The sequence below is a fragment of the Schistocerca serialis genome, chromosome 4, assembly GCF_023864345.2.
Source record: "Schistocerca serialis cubense isolate TAMUIC-IGC-003099 chromosome 4, iqSchSeri2.2, whole genome shotgun sequence".
Lineage (NCBI taxonomy): Eukaryota > Metazoa > Arthropoda > Insecta > Orthoptera > Acrididae > Schistocerca > Schistocerca serialis.
The window spans coordinates 429,411,885-429,431,867 of record NC_064641.1 but is presented as its reverse complement, the minus strand read 5'-3'; the positions used below and the strand labels follow the sequence as shown (position 1 = coordinate 429,431,867).

General features: G+C 45.2%; 1 protein-coding gene across 1 annotated transcript in view; it reads left to right on the top strand.

The window, feature by feature from the left end:
- The window catches only part of LOC126474508 (ankyrin-1-like), a 189,061-nt gene that overhangs the window by 21,908 nt on the left and 147,170 nt on the right, over nucleotides 1-19,983 (top strand). The window contains exon 3 of the mRNA XM_050101979.1: nucleotides 12,675-13,013. Within this exon, the coding sequence (XP_049957936.1) occupies nucleotides 12,675-13,013 (339 nt within the window). The remainder of the gene's footprint in view (nucleotides 1-12,674; nucleotides 13,014-19,983) is intronic.

Below are 19,983 nucleotides of genomic sequence, written 5' to 3'. Positions count from 1 at the left end.
TTTTGATCAGCTGTTACTTTATTAGACGGCAAATGACAGCGTCATTTGCTAACAATCTAAGAGGTTGATCAGATTGTCCCCTAAACCGTATATGTAGATCAGGAACAACAGAGGGCCTAAAACACCTCCTTGGAAAACGCCAGATATTACTTCGGTTTTACACCACGACTTTCCGTCAATTACTACGAACTGCGACTATCTGACAGGAAGTGACGAATGCCGTAGCATAGCCGGGACGATGCTTCATAGACATGCAACTTGAAATCGCATTTGAGGAACGTCGTCAAAAGCCTTCTGGAAATCTAAAAATATGGAATGGCTCGGTTGAATCCAAACGCATAGGGTGTGTAGATAAAGGTACCAACAAAACATAAGACCGTTGGCCGACGCCTTGCGCATCGACCCTCTCATGGCATGAAATGCGGGTGCTACTCCAAGATCACAGAGTAAAGCGTCGCCGTGGGAAATGGAAACGTGGAAGATGTGTTCCAGTATGTCTTGTGGACATCAAATGGCACATTATCAACATGCAGTTCTATTCAGACTGCGAAGAAGTTTCAATGCCATATTTGCGGATTATTAACGAGTATCACTGGAACTCTTGAGTAGAATCTGAAACACGCCAGATTTCTTTTTAATTTTGTCGTCTTTAGTTCCGTTTTGCTTCTTGTGTCGAAGGACAGTCAGTCAAGCAAGAAACGAAGCAATTAACTAATTAATTAATCTTTTGGCAAAAATTCGCTATTTTCCCTCTTGGAATTTAAGTCCTAGTGTGTCTTTCAAACTGATAATGTTTATAAGAACTAGTTTTTGATTGTTCTCTGCTAGACCTATTCATAAATACAGCTTTTGTAAAAATTGGTCAAGGTACTAATTTTTAAAGTCTGTACTGTTCACAAAATATTGGACGTAAAATAACCTGGGAACTTTGCATCGTACCGAGAGCGCGTCTAAAACCTCGCATTCATTTTCTCATTTTTTTTGCGGAATGGATTTTCAGTATCTTAATGGGTTAACGTTTTTATTGAGTTATATTGATCATTTTTGCTGGTCCCTCTGGGCATTCATGGCAAACTACCCCGCCGTTCCTTGATCCCAATGGCCAGTGAGCACGGGAAATTCCGACTAAGTGTTTTCAGAGCATCCTGAACGCCTGATAGTCACCAGGAATTTTCATACTTCCAGAACGACCCAATAGGAGAGTGTCAAAGAGTACCGACATCGAGCGGTGAAACTTCAGACCTGGTGCCGGTGTGGGCAGCTCAGCACGGTTTCCAAGTGTCACATTTCCGCCCTCTTTTACTGTCAAACACGCGCTTACACGGCTACGTATCTCATTCAGCCCTCAAGAAACCGTGCATACACTGCCGCGTCTGCGCTCTTTGTTTCTTGGCACCTTTTTGGGGGCTGTACCGCCACGTGCTCATACATTCTCTTTCTGATTTTTTGTTGCTTTCGGCCTGATTTTGCTTGTAACCTAGCTGTGCAGCAACGCAAACGCTCGCATGTGCCCCTCTAGGCTTCAAAATATTGAGAACTGGGGCTGCAGTGACCCTACGGAGGTTTAGAGGTGCCTCTCTTGTAGTGACCAGTACAGTCATAGCTTTCCCACCGGGGCACTGTGCGTCAGAAGAGTTGTCAAGTGCTACGGGAATCCGTCGCAGGTGAAGATGGTTCCAGCAAGAGGAATGGCTTGCATGTAAATTCTTTATTACTCCAACAAACTACAGCAATTACAGGCACACACCTTCGCCCAGCGGTGTGACTCTGCGTGACTCATCGCGTTGAAGTTCCACAGGCGTCGTCGGGCGTCGAACTTTATGTTCATTGTGACGTGAAGCAGTCTCGCAACTACAGCGTTTACTGCGACCCCAGTACTGCCAGTGCCTTGGATGGTCGGCATATCTTGGCAGTGCTGCGTCAGATGTGGTGACCTAAATGATGTTACGCTGTTGGCGGGGCGGGATGCCAAGATGAAGAGGTTTTGTGGCGCTGGCAAGTGCCCATTGCCCCAGTAACTTGGGGGAGCCTCATCCAAAGACAGACTTGGGCAGGAAGAACGGCGGCTTCGGGCTGGCAACCAACACTTGACGGACATCGATTCCAAACTGGTTGCGTTGCCATGCCCAGTCTAGCCAGGCAGTTAGTTTTCATACAAGAGAAAGCAGGTCTTGTTGCAGCTGTGGCGGCACAGGGGCCATGGCAAGCAGCGTCGTAATATCTCGAAATGGTGCTTATTTCCCCAGAAAACGACAGAGCTGCTGGCCTGGGGTAAGTGCTGGTCTTTCAGAAATCTGGAAGAGTTCCGATTTCGGCATCGGACATGGGCTTATGCCCGCATCACTACACTCCCATATTCAAGAAATAATTTGGCCCATCCATTTCTTGGGCAGCTGAAGTCTGACTGCAACAGAGGACCTGTTTCTTCATTTCATGTTTTACAAAACAGCAGTTTGAACCACAATTTGAAACTTAGATCCCGTATGTCTGTGTAGTCCGTTGCCTATTGATATTTACACTGTTGTCACAGTTCCACCTTCTTCGGCTCAGACATTGACACAGAATCAGTAATTTCAAGTCTCTCTGTAGTTCATATAATTGTCAGTTGCTGGTTCCGTAAACTACGCAAAATTTCTGTGGTAGAGACTGTAGTAGCTACATCTACATAGACACTTCGCAGGCGGTGGGTACCCTGTAACACTATTAGTCATTTCCTTTCCTGTTCCACTCGTAAATAGAACGAGGGAAAACGACTGCCGACATGCCTCCGAATGAGCCCTAATTTCTCGCATCTTATCGTCGTTGTACTTACGTGCAATGTATGTTGGCAGTAGGAGAATCGTTCGGCAGTCTGCTTCGTGCCGGTTTTCTAAATTTTCTCAACAGAGTTTCTCGGAAAGGACGTCGCCTTCCCTCAAGCTATTCCCATTTGAGTCCTCGAAGCATCTCCGTAAGACTTACGTGTTGTTCGAAAACCCGGAAACAAACTTCGCAGCTCGCCTCTGAATTTTTTCGAAGTCTTCATTCAATTTCACTTTGTACGGATCCCAGACACTCGAGCATTACTGAAGAACAGGTCCCACTAGCGTCCTATATGCGGTCTCTTTACAGGTGATCCGCTCTTTCCTTTCTCCCAGTAAACCAAAGTTGACAATTCGCCCTCCCTACCATTGTTCTCACATGCTCCTTTCATCTCGTATCGTTTTGCAACGTTACGACCATATATTTTCAACTACTTGACTGTGTCAAGCTGGACACAACTAATACTGTACCTGAATATTTCACGTTTGTTCTTCCTGCTCATCCGCATTAACGTACATTTTTCCACATTTAGGGCTATCAGCCATTCATCGCACCAACCGGAACTTTTATCTATGTCATCTTGTATCTTCCTTCATTCAACTTCGACACCTTTTTGTACAATAGGGCATCACTAGCAAACAGCAGATTCCTGCCCTCACTGCCCGCCAGTTCTTGTATGTACCATATTTAGAGAACAGCGGCGGCTCTGCACACTTCCGTGGGACAGTCCTGACGATGCTCTTGTCTATGATGAACACTCGCCGCTGATGACAACATAATGGGTTCTGTTACTTAAGAAGTCGTCGAACCACTCGTATGTGTGAGTACCCACTGTGTATGCTTCTATCACATATCTATCAACTTATTTCCTATGCTCGTACCTTTATCAACAGCTTGCAATGGGACACCGTGTCAAATGCTTTCCGGAAATCTAGACGTATCGAATCTCCCTCTGACACTTCATCAGTAATTCGCAGTAAATCATCTGAAAAAAGGGCAAGCTAAGCTTTGCCTGAGCAATGCCTTCTAAAACCATGCTGATTCGTTGACATAAGGTTCTCAGTGTCAAGAATGTATACGTGATATATGTTACCACATTTGACTCTTATCACATCATTCACGCTCACCTTACTGATTCGTGCACAATTATCTAAGCTGTCCCACTGAGAGTCTAGGGGAAGTTACTTCATAAAACACTTACAGTCCACGACGTTCATTTGTACCCGTCAGATATCATGTCGCATTACGAAAATATGTACCCGTTCTTCTTTGCGTGCTATTGCACGTAACCACAGAAAGTATAATAGTCCAGTAACACGGTACTGTTTGTTTACGAAAAGGAGGTAGACTCTTTTTTGTCTTGTGCAGATATTGAGAGTATGTTGTATCCAAGTTTTTGACCTCCAAATCCCTCGAGACAATTTTTTGTGGCCAAAAAACAACGAAAGTTAGGCACTTTTTTCAGGTTTTCGCCTATTACTCGGGAACTGTGCACCCTATTGAGAATTTTACCAGTAAAAATATGATACGACATTAAATTTTGCTTCGAATCATTTACTCAAAAGTTAGAATCGGTACAACCGTTTGGCCGCAATCGGTTGTCAAAGTTTGGTCATTTTTAGGAACTTGTCTGTAAAGTCAGCCTCAATCACTGTAACTATAAAACGGCTACCCCAAATGAAAAATGTCAATTTATCAATTTAGTAGAGCACGAAATTTCATGTTACAATATCATATACTTTTTCAGTTTTATACTCTTTTAAACGTCTATATATCTTGAAAGCCGAATTATTTCCATTTTTTTTTCTCGTAAGTCAAAGTTATTCAATGATATGAAATTTCTAATGGAAAGACATAAATCTGTCCCACATTCAGATGTAGAGGTATCTGTAGATCTCTATCGATTGACATGTCCTAAAACAGCAGAGGCCGCCATCCCGTCCGTTCCTTTGATATTGTTTTCATTGGTAGCCACACTCAATCTTTCTTTTTTGTCCGGGAGACGCGGTAACAAAAGTATGTAAGCGGAGCAGACAAGGACGAGGGATCACAATGGCCAAGATATGAGCTGCGAATTGGAAAATCCATTGAGATAACCGACTTTGACAAAGGGCAGATTATTATTAAGCAGAGCCTGCGAGAGAGTATCTGGAAACCGGCGAAGCTGTTCGAATTTTCCAGTGCTACTGTCGTGAGCGTCTACTGAAAGAGGTAGAAGTCCCAGTGAAACTATCACCTGCCAGTGAAACTATCACCTGGCGCTATATGGTTGGGCACTGCCGACACTTCAGAGATTGTGGGGTTTGGAGACTTGTCTGCTCTGTACAACAGGACAGGCGGTGACGTGCGGCATCTCTGCGAAAAGAACTCAGTGCTGGTGCACGCAAAAGTGTTTTTGAGCACACCGCTCATTGTAGATTGTTGAAAACGGAGCACTGCAGCAGACCACTCCTACATGTTCACATGTAGACCCAACGACGTTGTCATTTACGACTGCAGTGAGAACGGTATCATTGGGATTCGATCATCGATCAATGGAAACGTGTCAACCGTCGGGGTAAATCACTTTTCTGCTACACCAGATCCATGGCCGTCTCCTCAAACGCCATTATCGAGGTGAACGGCTGGTAGAAACATGAAGAGCGCCACGGACGCAGGCTGGTGGGAGCACTAGTATGCTGTGCTCAGACATTTTACTGCGCTTGCGTGGTGGGCCTGTGGTAGTAAGCGAAGACATTCTGACAAATGCGAAACATCTGCATTTCTTCATGCTTGATGTCTCCATGACGGCGATATCATCTTCCAGCAGTATAATTGGCCGTGCCTCTGAACTAGACTCGTACTGCATTGGTTTGAGAGCATTCGAGTGAACTCATGTTGATGTGTCGGCGACCAAATTCGCCCGATGTAAATCCCGTGGAACACATTTAGGTCGCTATCGGGCGCCATCACTGCGTAAGCAAGTCAGAGACCCATTATTTGTGCGAAATACGAGGGTTGTTCAAAAAGTAAGTTCCGATCAGTCGCAAAATGGGAACCACAGTGAAAACCAGAAACGTTTTATTTGTAACAGTTAGGTACACCTTCCACCTGCTTCTCTACGTAGTCGCCTCTCCAACTTCGAGTATTGTCGTAGTGTTGTACCAACTTTCCAATATCCACGTAATAGAAAGCAGCCGTCTGTGCTTTCGGTCAGTTATCTGCACTGGCCTGCTGCTCATCTATGGAAAAATTTTGTCTTCATAGCCAGCGGTACTTGTGAGCAGAGATGTGAGCCACGGGGAGCAAATTATGGACTGTATTGGGGGTGATGAAGCACTTATCATCGGAAACGCTGCAGGAGCGTCTTCATTGCCCCTGCAGTGAGGACCTCCTACTTGGCGGGAGAAGCTATTGCCTACGCATCTGTACGTGCGCACTGTTCATTCAAAACTGAAAAGAGCGACGAAAGCATACTAGAGACACAGCCCAACACATCTGTGCAGAGCTTTACCGGATTTTCCCAGTGGTTTCCATTTCGCGACCGATCGGAACTTACTTTCTAGACAACCCTCGTACTTGTCCTGTACTCAGACATCTAAGGCGACATACCTCCGTAACCTACCAACAACCTGACGGATTCCTGGTTCGCAGATTCAGTTATGTATTTCGTTCCAAAGACGGACAAACAAGCTATGAATAAAGTGCTCACCTGCTGTAGGTTCGGTACATCAAAGATAAGTTTTGTGCCATCTCTATGATATATGAGAAGGAGGATGAGAAGATTAGTGTTTAACGTCCCTTCGACAATGCGGTCATTAGACACGAAGCACAAGCTCGGATTAGGGAAGGATGGGGAGTGGAATAATTCGTGCCCTTTCAAGCGAACCATCCCGGCATCTGCCTGAAGTGATTTATGGAAATTACGGAAACTAAATCGGGATGGCAGGACGTGGGTTTGAACCGTTGTCCTCCCGAATGCGAGTCCAGTGTGCTAACCATTGCGCAAACTAGCTCAGTATATGAAATCTGTTTCAGAAAGCACTAAACATCCCGAATCAAAGTTACATTCGATAGCTACCCAAGTGATGCTTCGCAAAGGGGAACAAGGTCTTCATTTAAAGCTCCCCTCTTTCTTTATCAGGTACCATTTTCGATGAAGACACAAATGCTGCAGCTGCACAGGAGAAGTTTCTGGCAAATGAGAGCAACAAGAAGCGCTTTATTGTGACGCTCATTCGGAAATTTGAAGATGGAGGTATTCAAGTGCTAAAGGCAGCATAAGATGCGGGTTCATTAATTGTAGAAACAGTCCTTCCCCAAGTTGCTGACAAAGTGAAAATCGTGATCGAGAACATTGACGGGCCGGCCGCGGTGGTCTCGCGGTTCTAGGCGCGCAGTCCGGAACCGCGAGACTGCTACTGTCGCAGGTTCGACTCCTGCCTCGGGCATGGATGTGTGTGATGTCCTTAGGTTAGTTAGGTTTAAGTAGTTCTAAGTTCAAGGGGACTGATGACCACAGCTGTTAAGTCCCATAGTGCTCAGAGCCATTTGAACCATTTTTTTGAACATTGACGGCTCCAAACGGGTCGACAAAACAAGTACAGCAAATTGGTCATTCATAAACAGGGAAGAGGGAAACAGCAGGAGTGTGGTACTCCAGTAATTGTTTCAACTTCGGTCCTACATTGCCCTTTTATACCAAGGCTTCACAGGATGTGATCCTACATCATCCTTTTTGTGGCCAAGGAAAAGGAAACACCTCAAAGTGCAGTCTCTCGAGGTATAATAGCAGAGGCAGGAGAACAGCTGATGGGAATTCCAGCTACGCGACTTCGGACAAGCTCAAGTACGAGCCTTATATGAAGTCTGCCCCGAGAAAATCTTTAAGACTTGAAAGGCTGCTGCCATCATCGGACTCAGTAGGGTGGAATTTATTGAGATCCTATCATCAAGTGCAATCTCGGCACGAGGAGAAAATTGATACACGCCCGTTGGACCGGATGAAACACTTTCCTGTGATGATATCGAAAGATGCGGCACCACGCACGCTACTGGAGACGGTTTCATGTGCCTGCAAAACAGGATGCACAGCAGTATGTGGATGTAGCAAACAAGGACGTAACTGCCCCTCCACGTGCAAACGCTGTTGTGGCTTATCTGGTGCGAACGCCCCAGAAATTGAGCTCGAAGAGGATGAGGAAGATATCGGAAAATATGTTCCAGGACGAGGAAGCTGATAAAGGTGTCGCAATATATCCTGAAGATGGGATGCTGGACCGGGACCTTCCACAGCCTCTCAAACGACCTCGATAGAACTGAAATTTTGTAACATGTCAATCTGTTATATGAAAATTGTCCTTCTTAATATCGTCATGCCCTTTCATTTGTTCATTTGTACAAATTTGTATATTACTCATACGTAAATATGTATTGGCAATTAAAATGTACATGGTGAAGTGTCGGGACAATATATAATTCCACCTTTTACGCAACGACACAAACTCAGCACAATAGGCTGTAGGGTGGCAGGACTGGACCAAAGTAATATATCAGCAATCACCATCGACAGTTGCACCGAACATTTTATTTGGTACCTTTAAACAAGAGAACTTGGCAAATAAGACCATCACATGTTTAAAACTACAACACATCTTAAAAATTGCCATTCAGGCGAAAGTAAATTACTTCAATTTCATTCATAAAAAAGCGGCTTCGGACCAATGAGTCAAATTTTATATACTCTAGATTGTAATCAAAGTGAAGGACAATTTACTAAAATTCAACTAATGTACGCTCTCATAACGACAGTGATTGTTATTGCCAAAATAATTCAGAGTTAGGGCAACAATCAGATACCATGGCACACAACAGGTTACTTAAACGGTAGGCACCATATAATTAATCATATAAACCATAAAATTTCATGTGAGCAAACAAGCTCGTGAGATTCAACAACTACGCTCAGATAACGGACGCCCGCCCGCTCAGCTGTTTCCAATACAGGCTCGACATGGGCCCCGGACGGGAGCAGCAACGGTCACGAACGGGCACGAGAAAATCCCAGAACTAGTCGCTATCTACAACAGATTGACATTTGCCTTAAATAACTAGAAACACAATAACTCATTACAACACATCATCAGTAAATGAAACTAATTACTATATCGATCTACTGTCATTGACGGAATTCCAGTACCACCATCAACAGAATCCGTTTAGGCTATTAAACACACAATAACAACTGGCCTCTCCATAACTGGTAAGAATTTAGCAAACTACTAATTTCAAAATTACACACTATTAGTTCAAACAGAACGTATCACTAATATTATTACAATTCAAAGATAAATATATTCAGGGAAATATTTTATGTACATATATGTCAAAAGTAACTGGACATCTCAACTCCTTGGTGTGATAATATACAATAACAAGGTGGTACTTAAACATGGGCTAACAAACAGCTTTCAATGGCGGTTAAACCTGAACAGTAGGGATCTACAACAGAATGTCTCAGCACTCCAGGCCCTCGTAAATGTTGAGGATCACACAACATACACCTTCAAACATTACGTATTAAAACAATTAAAATCAATGCATTGAAGGCCAGACTCAGTACGAGTAGCGACGGCCACCCAAGAAGATACATCAATCGCCCAGAACCCAGTAGTGGATTCCAATCATAATTTACAGGACAAGCAATGCCCTTACCCTCTTGCTGGTTTGACGAAGCCAGCCGCCGCAGATACCGATGCCAGAAGACATGAAGTAAGCGGAAAGAAAACACCAACGGCTTGCCAGTAACGTCTCTTTCCACGCCGACGATATTTGGCGCTGCTGCGTCACCAGGGTTACAGCCGCTTTTAGACGTGCCCTGCTTGATGGCTGATACTGGTCCTTAGCTGTCCGCCATAGTTCCCAAAACGCCGTTACTGCTCGGCGTCCAAAAGCAAAATAACTCCCTCTTTCACAGCTTTTCCTGTCGCTCCCGATCGGCCCGGTAGGTGGTGCCAGCGCGCGCTCTGTGCACACCGCAGGGAAGATGACCCATTCCGGCGGCGGGAATATCGCTGATCGAGCAACACGACTCACTTGGTTTTCATTTTAGCAACCCAGTCTTACAAATTAAGGCACGGATAAAAATAGATTAAAATGAATTAAAACGACATATATAGAAAAAAAGGTATGTGCTCATTAGACAGCGCCGGCCGGAGTGGCCGAGGGGTTCTAGGCGCTACAGTCCGGAACCGCGCGACCGCTACGGTCGCAGGTTCGAATCCTGCCTCGGGCATGGATGTGTGTGATGTCCTTAGGTTAGTTAGGTTTAAGTAGTTCTAAGTTCTAGGGGACTGATGACTTCAGAAGTCAAGTCCCATAGTGGTCAGAGCCATTTTATTTTTTTAAATTTATTTTATTTTTTTTTCATTAGACAGGCTTCATCTCACTGTAAATTTCATTTCATTGTATAACTCTGACTTTCGGAGAACCAACAAAATGGAATTACTTTGGCTTTCAAGTTATATGAATGCTTAATAGTGCCTAAAACTGGAAAACTAGATGCTTTTGTAGCATGAAATTTCATGTTCTATAACGTTGGAGCCGACGTTTTAGCCAGTGTGGTAGAAAGGAACGAACTCCCTCAACTGAGTGCGACCAAACAGATGGACCGGTTTTGACATTCGAGACGCTCATTAGACGCAAAATTTAATCTTTTTTCATTCTGGCAATGGTAAAATTTTCAGTAGGGAGCATAGTATCCGAGTAATAGGCGAAAACATGGAAAAAGTCCCAAAATTTCGTGGCTTTTGGCAACAAAAATTTGTCCCAAGGATTTTGGAGGTCAACCTGGATTCAACATACTCTAAACTATATGCACAACATAAAAACGTAAAGCCTTCCACTTCATTTTATGCGAGAAGAAGGCCATTTTTGTTACGCCTTTACTGGACTATAAATCGATAACCTAGTTATCCCACTTCACAAAATAATAAACCTATTGCAAACTAAATTAAGTATTATAAGGTTCTACTGGACACAATACATACTGGACAAATTCATAAAAAAAACTGAAATCCCACCTACAGTTAAATAATCTTGACACCACGTATACACTCACTCTAAACAAATTTCTGTTTTCATATCACATCACTCAGCAGCAATAATTTCTCTATGTTCCCCGTTCTGAATATCATCTATTAACCAATTACACATGATTACTAAAGTCATTAAAGTTTGCGAAGGGTCAAAGGTGCCAAAGTTCCCCTGCACTTGACCAATCTTCACCGTGTCGGATAATAACCAGACGAAACGTCTAAATGCATCAATGGAAGAAAAATATACTGGTCTATGTTCGACCTAGGCTATAAACCGACCAAATCTTTGAAAGGCTTTCTCTAATAACTCGGAGGTCAAATATTCCATCTTTCTATTCTGGGATGGTTTACTGAGGGCACACATATAACTGGATACTCTTTAATGAATTTACTTACCCATGCCTAACTCTATAAAGTGGAGCCGTTTTGGTCAGGTTTCTTATTCACTCCTAGACGCCTCGCTACAGGTGATGAATGGAAATATCGGAGCAGGCACAAAACCAATTTCTTGCGAACCACTAAGTTAGATTCATTACCCCCAGAACATACAACTTTCTATCTTAATACGTTGTTCCGTATTAAGATGCAAAGTTCTTTTGAGCATGCATGCATCTTCGAAGGAACAGTCACTGCGACGACTGCAGCCGTTATGAAATATGTGAAATGTATTCGCAGTTGCGAATATGGACAACCATCAGACGACAGTGAAAATTTGTGCCGAACTGGGACTCGAATCCAGATTTCCCGCTTATCACGGTCACCTTACCATTAGGCTATCCGAGTACGACCAAACTTCCATGTCGTCAACCACGTGTCTACAACATGTGTTAATAGATCTGCTTTATATATTCCCTTACAGTGTACAGATTTTAATTAAAGTCGCTAGCGCATTGACGCTATTGCAGTGCCTCTGTTGTTCAGAAGTGTGCTTAAGTCTCCGAAAGAAAATTGCGTACTTCTCAACAACACAGGCACTACAATATCGCACGTATCGTACGTAAATATCGTATAGTCAACTAAAGTTAGTTTGTGTATGTGTATTTGATTCTTTTCTTTTTGCCTCAATAAAATAAGTTTTTTTCTGTAGTTGATGATAACTTTAGGACATAGAAGGTACCTTAAGGAGAGGATTCTGATGAGTGAACAGTTTTTAAGATTTACATGCGTGCTTTCTGAAGACGTAGTCATGTAGTTATGCAGCAGCAAATGGATGGGCCGCCACGAAGGGGGGAGAACACATTTAGAGAATATGTTCGTCTAATTGGATAATTAACTGTAGAAAGATATTAAGCGCCAAATTCATGAAAATGTGATAAGTGGTTTGAAAGGTGCAGAAGACCGAGCAGGATTACGTAAGAAAAGTGGTACGTCCACTGAGAATTCCAGGTGGTTACACTTGCCACCAATATATAACAATTGTGCTAAGTTGCCTGCTGATTTCATACCAATGATGCAATGTGCCCTTCATTTGTGTTTGTTTCATTTTGCTGCCGTGATAAGTGTATGCATAGACTTCTATTCTGTCCTTTTTTGTGAATCACCGCTCTTCAACTTATAAGGTATGTATACAAACATTGCGTAATATTACGCTAATATACAGTCGTAAAACACAGTCATATAAATGAAATATTATATGTCTGCATGTTATATACTACAGGTTGGATCCCGAGAAGCGTTTTCCTGTACAAGTGCGTTTCCGTGTCCTATCGTTGTACTTTTCACCGTATATCTGCGTTGTTTACCTGCCTTTTCATAGTTTTTACCCCAGATTAGCTGGGAAGTTTTTGGTGTGCGTAGTCCTCTCGTGCTGGGCCCCTAGCTACATCAGGCAGACCCATGTCTATCATGGTGAAGTCCGTGGAGCAACCTTCGCAGCTCTCCGACACTTCTACCGCCGCCCCTCGTAGTGAATCGCGTAGGAGACGCCGCTCGCCCCTGGATGCAATCGCGCCTGATGCTCCGCCCACCTCGCTGTGGGCGAAGTACCGCTTGCATCGAGCCAACCGCCACAAATCGCCGGTGGATACCACCTTCACTGAAACTTATCACCGTGATCACAGTGACGACTGCCCACCGTCCCGTGTCAGGGACCGTTCTTCCGTGTCGTCGTCGTCCAACGACTCACCTGACCGCTTAGTAATTGATCTCGTAGTGAGGCAGCGAACGCCTCGGCTGTGTCTGACCACCACCCGGCTGTATCTATGAGTGCACCTCTTCCTACGTTGCCCTGCCACAGTGGTGAGTCTTCTGTGCACCCTTACCGAGTCGGAAAGTCCTCTAGCCGTCGCTCCAGGCGCTTCTCCACCCACGCGGGCCGTGGTGGCAGCGGGTCAAGCTCCGATACCTCCCTCCCGGGGGACGCCGCACCGAATGGTCCTGTGGATGAAGAAATGACTCCTGCTCCCAAACCTCCTTCTCAAGAGACTCCATCAAGCCCTCTGAAGAAAAATACCTCCTGTTGTGGTGTAAGTCCGCAGCTCGTGGTCGTGCGGTAGCGTTCTCGCTTCCCACGCCCGGTTTCCCGGGTTCGAATCCCGGCGGGGTCAGGGATTTTCTCTGCCTCGTGATGACTGGGTGTTGTGTGCTGTCCTTAGGTTAGTTAGGTTTAAGTAGTTCTAAGTTCTAGGGGACTGATGACCATAGATGTTAAGTCCCATAGTGCTCAGAGCCATTTGAACCATTTACTGTGGTGTATAATGACACAAATTATGCAAAACTGAACACTGAGCTCCAGTGGCTCATCTTCAGCCAATTGCTTGCTGTTTACCAAGAACAAGTGAAATACCTGCCCGACATTCTTGAATTTGTCAAATCAAGGGCGATGTCTTATTTTATCCACCAGACGTCGAGAAATCGTCGAATCAAAATCGTCATCAAGGATTTGCCACCAGAGTTTAGGGCAGAGGAGGTCAAGGAGGAACTGCTTTTGCTCCATTTCGAGAACCCTTCACTTCACCAGTATAGCAAGAGAGGTCCTGAGACCCAGCCTTTGACCCACTGCCCTACCTATGTCGTCTCCCTTTCCTGGAGGGAGACCCTAGAGGAGGTTTACCAACTCTGGAACCTTCTGTGCACGAAGGTCCAGACCATGTCGTATGAGGGCCGAAATGGGCCCATCATCTGTCACAAATGCCAACGTATACGACATACTTCGAATTACTGCTCGCTACTGTTCTGGTGTGTTAAGTGTGCCAGCCCACATTTAGTGGGAGAACTGCACGCTCCGCGCCTTAGAGAAACCTACACGCGCCAGGTTTTTGGGCACGACCCATGATCCTCACCACAAGGCATCCTAGAGGGGGTGCCCTGTCTACTAGAAGACACTGAAATCTTCATGTCCTCCTAAAAGGAAACCAAGAACCAATAGACTTCTCCCACCACAATGGGACACCACCAACTTCCCTGTTTTGCAGGGCCAGTCTGCTGCACCTCCCTCAGCAACTGCTGTGGTACCACCCACTCAGGCCACAGACGTTTCTGAGGCACATGTTCTCCCTTCTGCTCAGACTCCCATGACATCCTTTGCTGCTGCATCCCGGTCTCCCCCTCATTGCCCATATTCCATCATGGCTTCCACTGCTCACCAACTACAGGAGCCAGCTGCAGCCCCCTCTAGTCGACATGCGGCTATATCCCAGTCCTCTGACCCTACCCCTGCTCTGCCTACTACTAATCCAGCCCATGCCCACCACAGGCAAAGCAGCTCACCTGGGACCCTCCCCCAGTGGCAAAGACTGATACGTCCTTTTGGGAGAACGTGTACGAAATCCTCCAGCTTGTCTACTTTTTCATAAAACACCACATCTGGGCTGTTATTCGTGACACTGCCCACAAAAACCGTCGGTCGGAGGACGTGCTCTCCAAAGTTATTGCCTTAGTGGAAAGGCTTAGTCAAATATTGTTATAATGGCGGTTCGACCACCATGCCCCCACCAGACCCCTTGGGACATTTTCATCTGCATATTTAATGCTAATGTCATCAAACAGATGGAGCTGAACACCTTCCTCTATGACCATCGTGCAGATATTTTACTGGTCACACACACCTCAGATTGGTGGACGATATCTGCCTTCAGAACATTGTGTGTTACTGCTCTGGCAGCCTCGACTGCTGTGGTTGTTCTTCAATAAAGCTCTTGTCCATACCCAAGAGATTCTTCAGTCACTTGAACACATAGAGACCACAGCAGGTACCATCTCGACTCACCTTGGTGCCATTAACTTTGCAGTAGCGTATTTGAGCCAAAACAAGCCATTGCTTGAAGGGGACCTTCGCACATCGACGACCTACAACAGGCTCATTGCTGGGGCAGATCTCAATGCCAAGCACCTGGCTTGGCATTCTTGGGTCTCTAGCTCCAAAGGCCGACTCCTCCTTGACCTGGAGAACACTTTAGCGCTGTCGGTCTATAGCTCCTCTGGACCCACCCATATACCAGTTCGTTCCAACTGCCAGCTAGATGTTCTGGATGTACCCATATTCAAAAATGTCACCGCTCAGTTTTTACTGGAAGTTCTCCACAAACTAGCCTCCGACCATGACTGTTAACGTCACCAGTGCAGCTCTTTTATTTGATGTTCGTTACACTACGACCCTCACCGATTGGGACTAGTTCGCCAGGGTACTTAATAACACCACTCGGGATGACCTCAACTTGACAACACTGGCCAATACTGCCAAAATACAGAAAGCAGTGAAGCTCTTCACCTCCACTGTGCCTCGGCCTTTAACCCCCCCTGAACGACTTGCCACGGGAGCTGAAGGTGCAGAAGAACCGCTACCACCAGCGGTGGAAGCAGTTTCGCGATCCTCAGGACAAACTCCAAATGAGGCGCCTCCAGCGCGAATTCGGCCGCCAGCTCGCCGACTGGAGGTCCGAATAATAGGACAGGATGTCGCTTTCCTCCTACACCATAAGTCTGACTGGGCTGTCATTCGCGCCCGGTGGCATTCTATGCTGGCGACAACCTATCCTATTGGCATGGCAGTGAGCTTGTCGTATGATATTCTCCAAATTGTGGAAACGCTGGCGGACGCTTTCGAGACCACCAACCACCCCCATGTCCAAGACCTTCCCACGGAAAAGCTACAGGACGAACTCGATGTCCTGACCTGTTGCCGCTTTCCGACACCGTCCACCTCTGTGTGCCCCCCACATTACTTCCATGGCCAGTCAGCCCCTGGATTGGACGGAATTTTAAATGAACATCATTGTCGCCTTCCACGTACGCCTCTCCTCTTGTTCATCAAGATTTTAAATGGTTTTCTCAAGTCTGGCTTTCTCTCGTGTTCTATGATTGAGATCCCCAAACGGTTCAAAGACTCTGCGGTCCCCACCAACAACAGGCCCATCAACCTCTTAAATACCATGGCGAAGGTCCGTGAAACTGTGACCCTCCACCGAATTTCCCAACCTCTGGCGGCGGCTGGGACGATCCCACATGAACAGTTCGGATTTACTTCGCACCTCTCTGCCGAACTTCAGGTCCTACGAATCACTGAACACGTCAGAAAAGGCTTCAACACAGTCGACAGCTGCCGTTTTTCTGGACTTGCAGAACGCCTACGACAAGATCTGGCACGACAACCTACTGCACAAGGTGCTGGCGCAGACCCCTATACCCCATAACTATGTCAAGATTATGGATGACTTCCTTCACAATAGGACTTTCCTCGTGGCTCAACAGGGAATGCGTTCCGGCATTCGCCAGTTCTCGGTGGGCAGTCCGCAAAGATCGGTGCTGTCTCCTGTTCTTTTTAATGTCTATGTGAATGGTATGCCGGTCTTCCCCTAGTGCCACCTGGCACAATATGCTGACGACACAGTACTTTACACTACTGGGCGTATCACTGACGCTGTCATCGCCTGCCTCCAGCGACAGGTGGACGCCACCATCACCTGGTGCCGGACAATCAAAATAGCTCTTAATGCTGCCAAAACTACGGCAGTCTATTTCACGAAACGGCGCGCAGTCCTCATCCTGAATATTTCGATTGCAGGCGTGGAGGAGCGCTGGTCTCCGACGACCACGGATGGACAACAAGTTGCTACTCCACTGTCATGCAGAGTATGTCGCCACCAAGGGGCAAAAGCTCGAGGGAACTTTACGCACATACCAAGCTCCGCATCTAGCGAGCATTTATCCTGCCCTGACTCACGTATGGCTCCACTGCATGGGCGACGATTAGTGTCACCAGGAGGCGGACGTTGTAGCGCCTGCAGAGCAAAGTTCTCTGGTGGAGCCTGCACGCCGCACCACTCGTGAGAATAGTGACTCTTCATGATGAAGCGGATATCGTCCCCCTCAAGACGACCATATGCAACAACGCGGGGAGGCTCTTTTAGAAAATGGGTGCCCTGCGGGACGATGTCCATGTCTTACACCACGTTGGGACAACACTTCCACGCCACTGGCATCAACATCTGGATCTTCTAACTATCCTAGAGGACTCAGATACCGATTTTGGCTAACGACAGATATGGCACGCCCACCGCGGCTACATCCTTCGGCGAGACTAGCCCCCATTCTACATCCAGTACTAGCCCACCCTACCTGCCCATGTCGGACTACGTTTTTCTGCCTGACTGTTGTCGTACGGTCACCGTTGGAGGGTAGTATGGGACTCCAAGTCTCAGCGTCACACCTCCAAAGTGTGTTACAGTGACGCAGTGTCACTGTCCTGTGGATGAATTTACTGCCTCACCAAGAGACTTAGACAGCGAAAGACAGGTGAGGCTGTATTGTACCGTGTCACATAGGGAGAAAAAACTACATGTTATCTTTAAATAATATTGTTCAGATGGGACCTCCATCTATTACGTTATGACCGATGAAAGCCACATCAGTAGAAGACGGAGAAATATGATAGTGGATCATTCAGAGATGAACAGAAGAAATTAAAGGTTAAAGGTTTGACGTATCAAACACACGAAGAACAGGTACACCTACTAAGAACAGTCCCTCACCGCAGGTACGATTTTTAGCCTTTCACTGGCTATGAAATCTACGTAAGGAATGATTGCTGCTGAATGTCTACTTAATTCCAGTGTCCTCTATAGAAAACATAATGTTTCTTTCCTTTAGATACTATGCAAATGTGGATTAAGGCGCAGTGAGCTGATGCCTGCATTGAAAATAGCTTCGTTTTCTAAGTCCTATAGGCTTGACTACTCAACACAAGGAACCTTCTTGATGGGTCCTCTTAGTGTCTCATCAGTACGGCGTCGTTGGCATGGAACTTATGATAGTCCCGCTGGATGTCGCCGGCAGGAAACAATTCGGTATTCTGTTCCAAATGGTACAGGGGATTTAGTTGCCATTTCCAAAACCATTTTTATGAACATTTTTGCTGTTGGAAAGAAAAGACTGGAAATACTTACTAAGAAGAAAAATCTTGGAGAGACAACATTCATCGACCGCAGTACAAGACACGTACAATCACAATACAGCGACGAAGACAAAATGTGTATAAACCAGCATATAAATTTATTTCCCCGAGAACTTAATCATCACAGCTAAGCAAGATCAAGCAAGGAATACCTCAGTTCTGACCTGAATATTTCAGGACTATATTCCCACTTTAGAAACGTATTTCCTGAAAGCACAATAACTTCCAGTTTTTATCGTAGTCGTTGTGAAATAATATCCCAACTTTCCTTTCAAAGACCTAGGACAGATACCAGCAAGACATGTTACCTACTGAACACTGAAGCAAAAGCATCTTGGCCGCAGTCACAGGTGCGCTTAAAGATTGAGAGTAGGAGGGCCGAGATGGCACAGAGCCTTCTGAAGAGTGACGTCAGTTGTTCTCAGTTCTGACAGTGCTTTTTGCTGCATATCGTTCGATATGCAGCAGGTTATTTTTGTGCCCCCAATCACACACTCCGAGATGTTTTATCGCCGCCATTTATCTTGTTACAACCTGGCAGTATGGGTAGGTGATACCCTTCGGTCTTACATGTGCATGGGGGATGAGAGTATCGCTGGTAGGGGTGGAAATGAAATCGCGTCATAAATTCTGAAAGTGTTAAACACCGGGATAACAACGAAGAAAAGCCTTATTGTTTGGAGTGACGACTGTACTGCACACAACAAGAATCGAATGATGATACTTCTTTTTCTTTTTCTGGTGGCAAATGGGTTGTTCACACGAACGGAACAACGGTTTCTTCTTAGTGGGGACAGAATCCTCCCCTGTGACTCTGACTTTTCTTGAAATAGCGAAGGAAGTCGGTGACGAAGGCATTTGTATGCAGCGGTCAATGGAAAAAGGGCGAGGAGGCAACGGTTGTTATACCTTTAAAAGTAATGTTTATGAATCTCTCAAATTCCATCAATATTCAAGCTATGGCAAACGAGATATTCTCTACAAAAAAGCTGAACATTTCAAAAGCTGTCAGCATGACATATGATTCAACAGATATAGCACGTGCAGCAATACAGGAGTGTTACACCGACATGGAAAGGATCCGTATGCTGATTGTGCTCAAAAACGGAAAACATGCAATAAACATTCAATTTGCTACCTTTGAATCTATTTCCTCAATCCATTCAATTACAGATGATAAGAAGAAAGATTTAATGGCAATGATACCCTACCTGCAAAAGAATCAGCACAAAGAATATTATACGCAGGTCTGTGGGGAGTGACTAAGAACATAGCAACTGAATAATTTGATAGGACTTAACACCTTTCATAAATATTTCTGTTTGAATTGCCTTCAGCACCAAACAATTCCAAATGTGTTATGAAACCACTACTAATGTATGATAAGATACTCTCATTTGTAACATGGAAAAGTTTCAGGAATAAATAATTGAAACATTGCGCTAGAGGCAGTTTGTTTCTAATAACATCGCTTCATAAATTTAGCACTTTGCACCTTTCTACGGTTAAGTATCCAATTATCCACGCCGTATTTTCACTGTATCTGAGGTTTCAGTGGGATGGTGTATGTGTCCTGAGGCGTAGAGGATTTTTCTAAATCAAAGTTTAGTTTCATCTGGCTTTTGATGCAGTAATAATAAAAGTAATAAACAATAAATTTTGTGACCTGTGATTAATTCTTATCAGTTATGTCCTTTATAATTAGTTTCATAACAA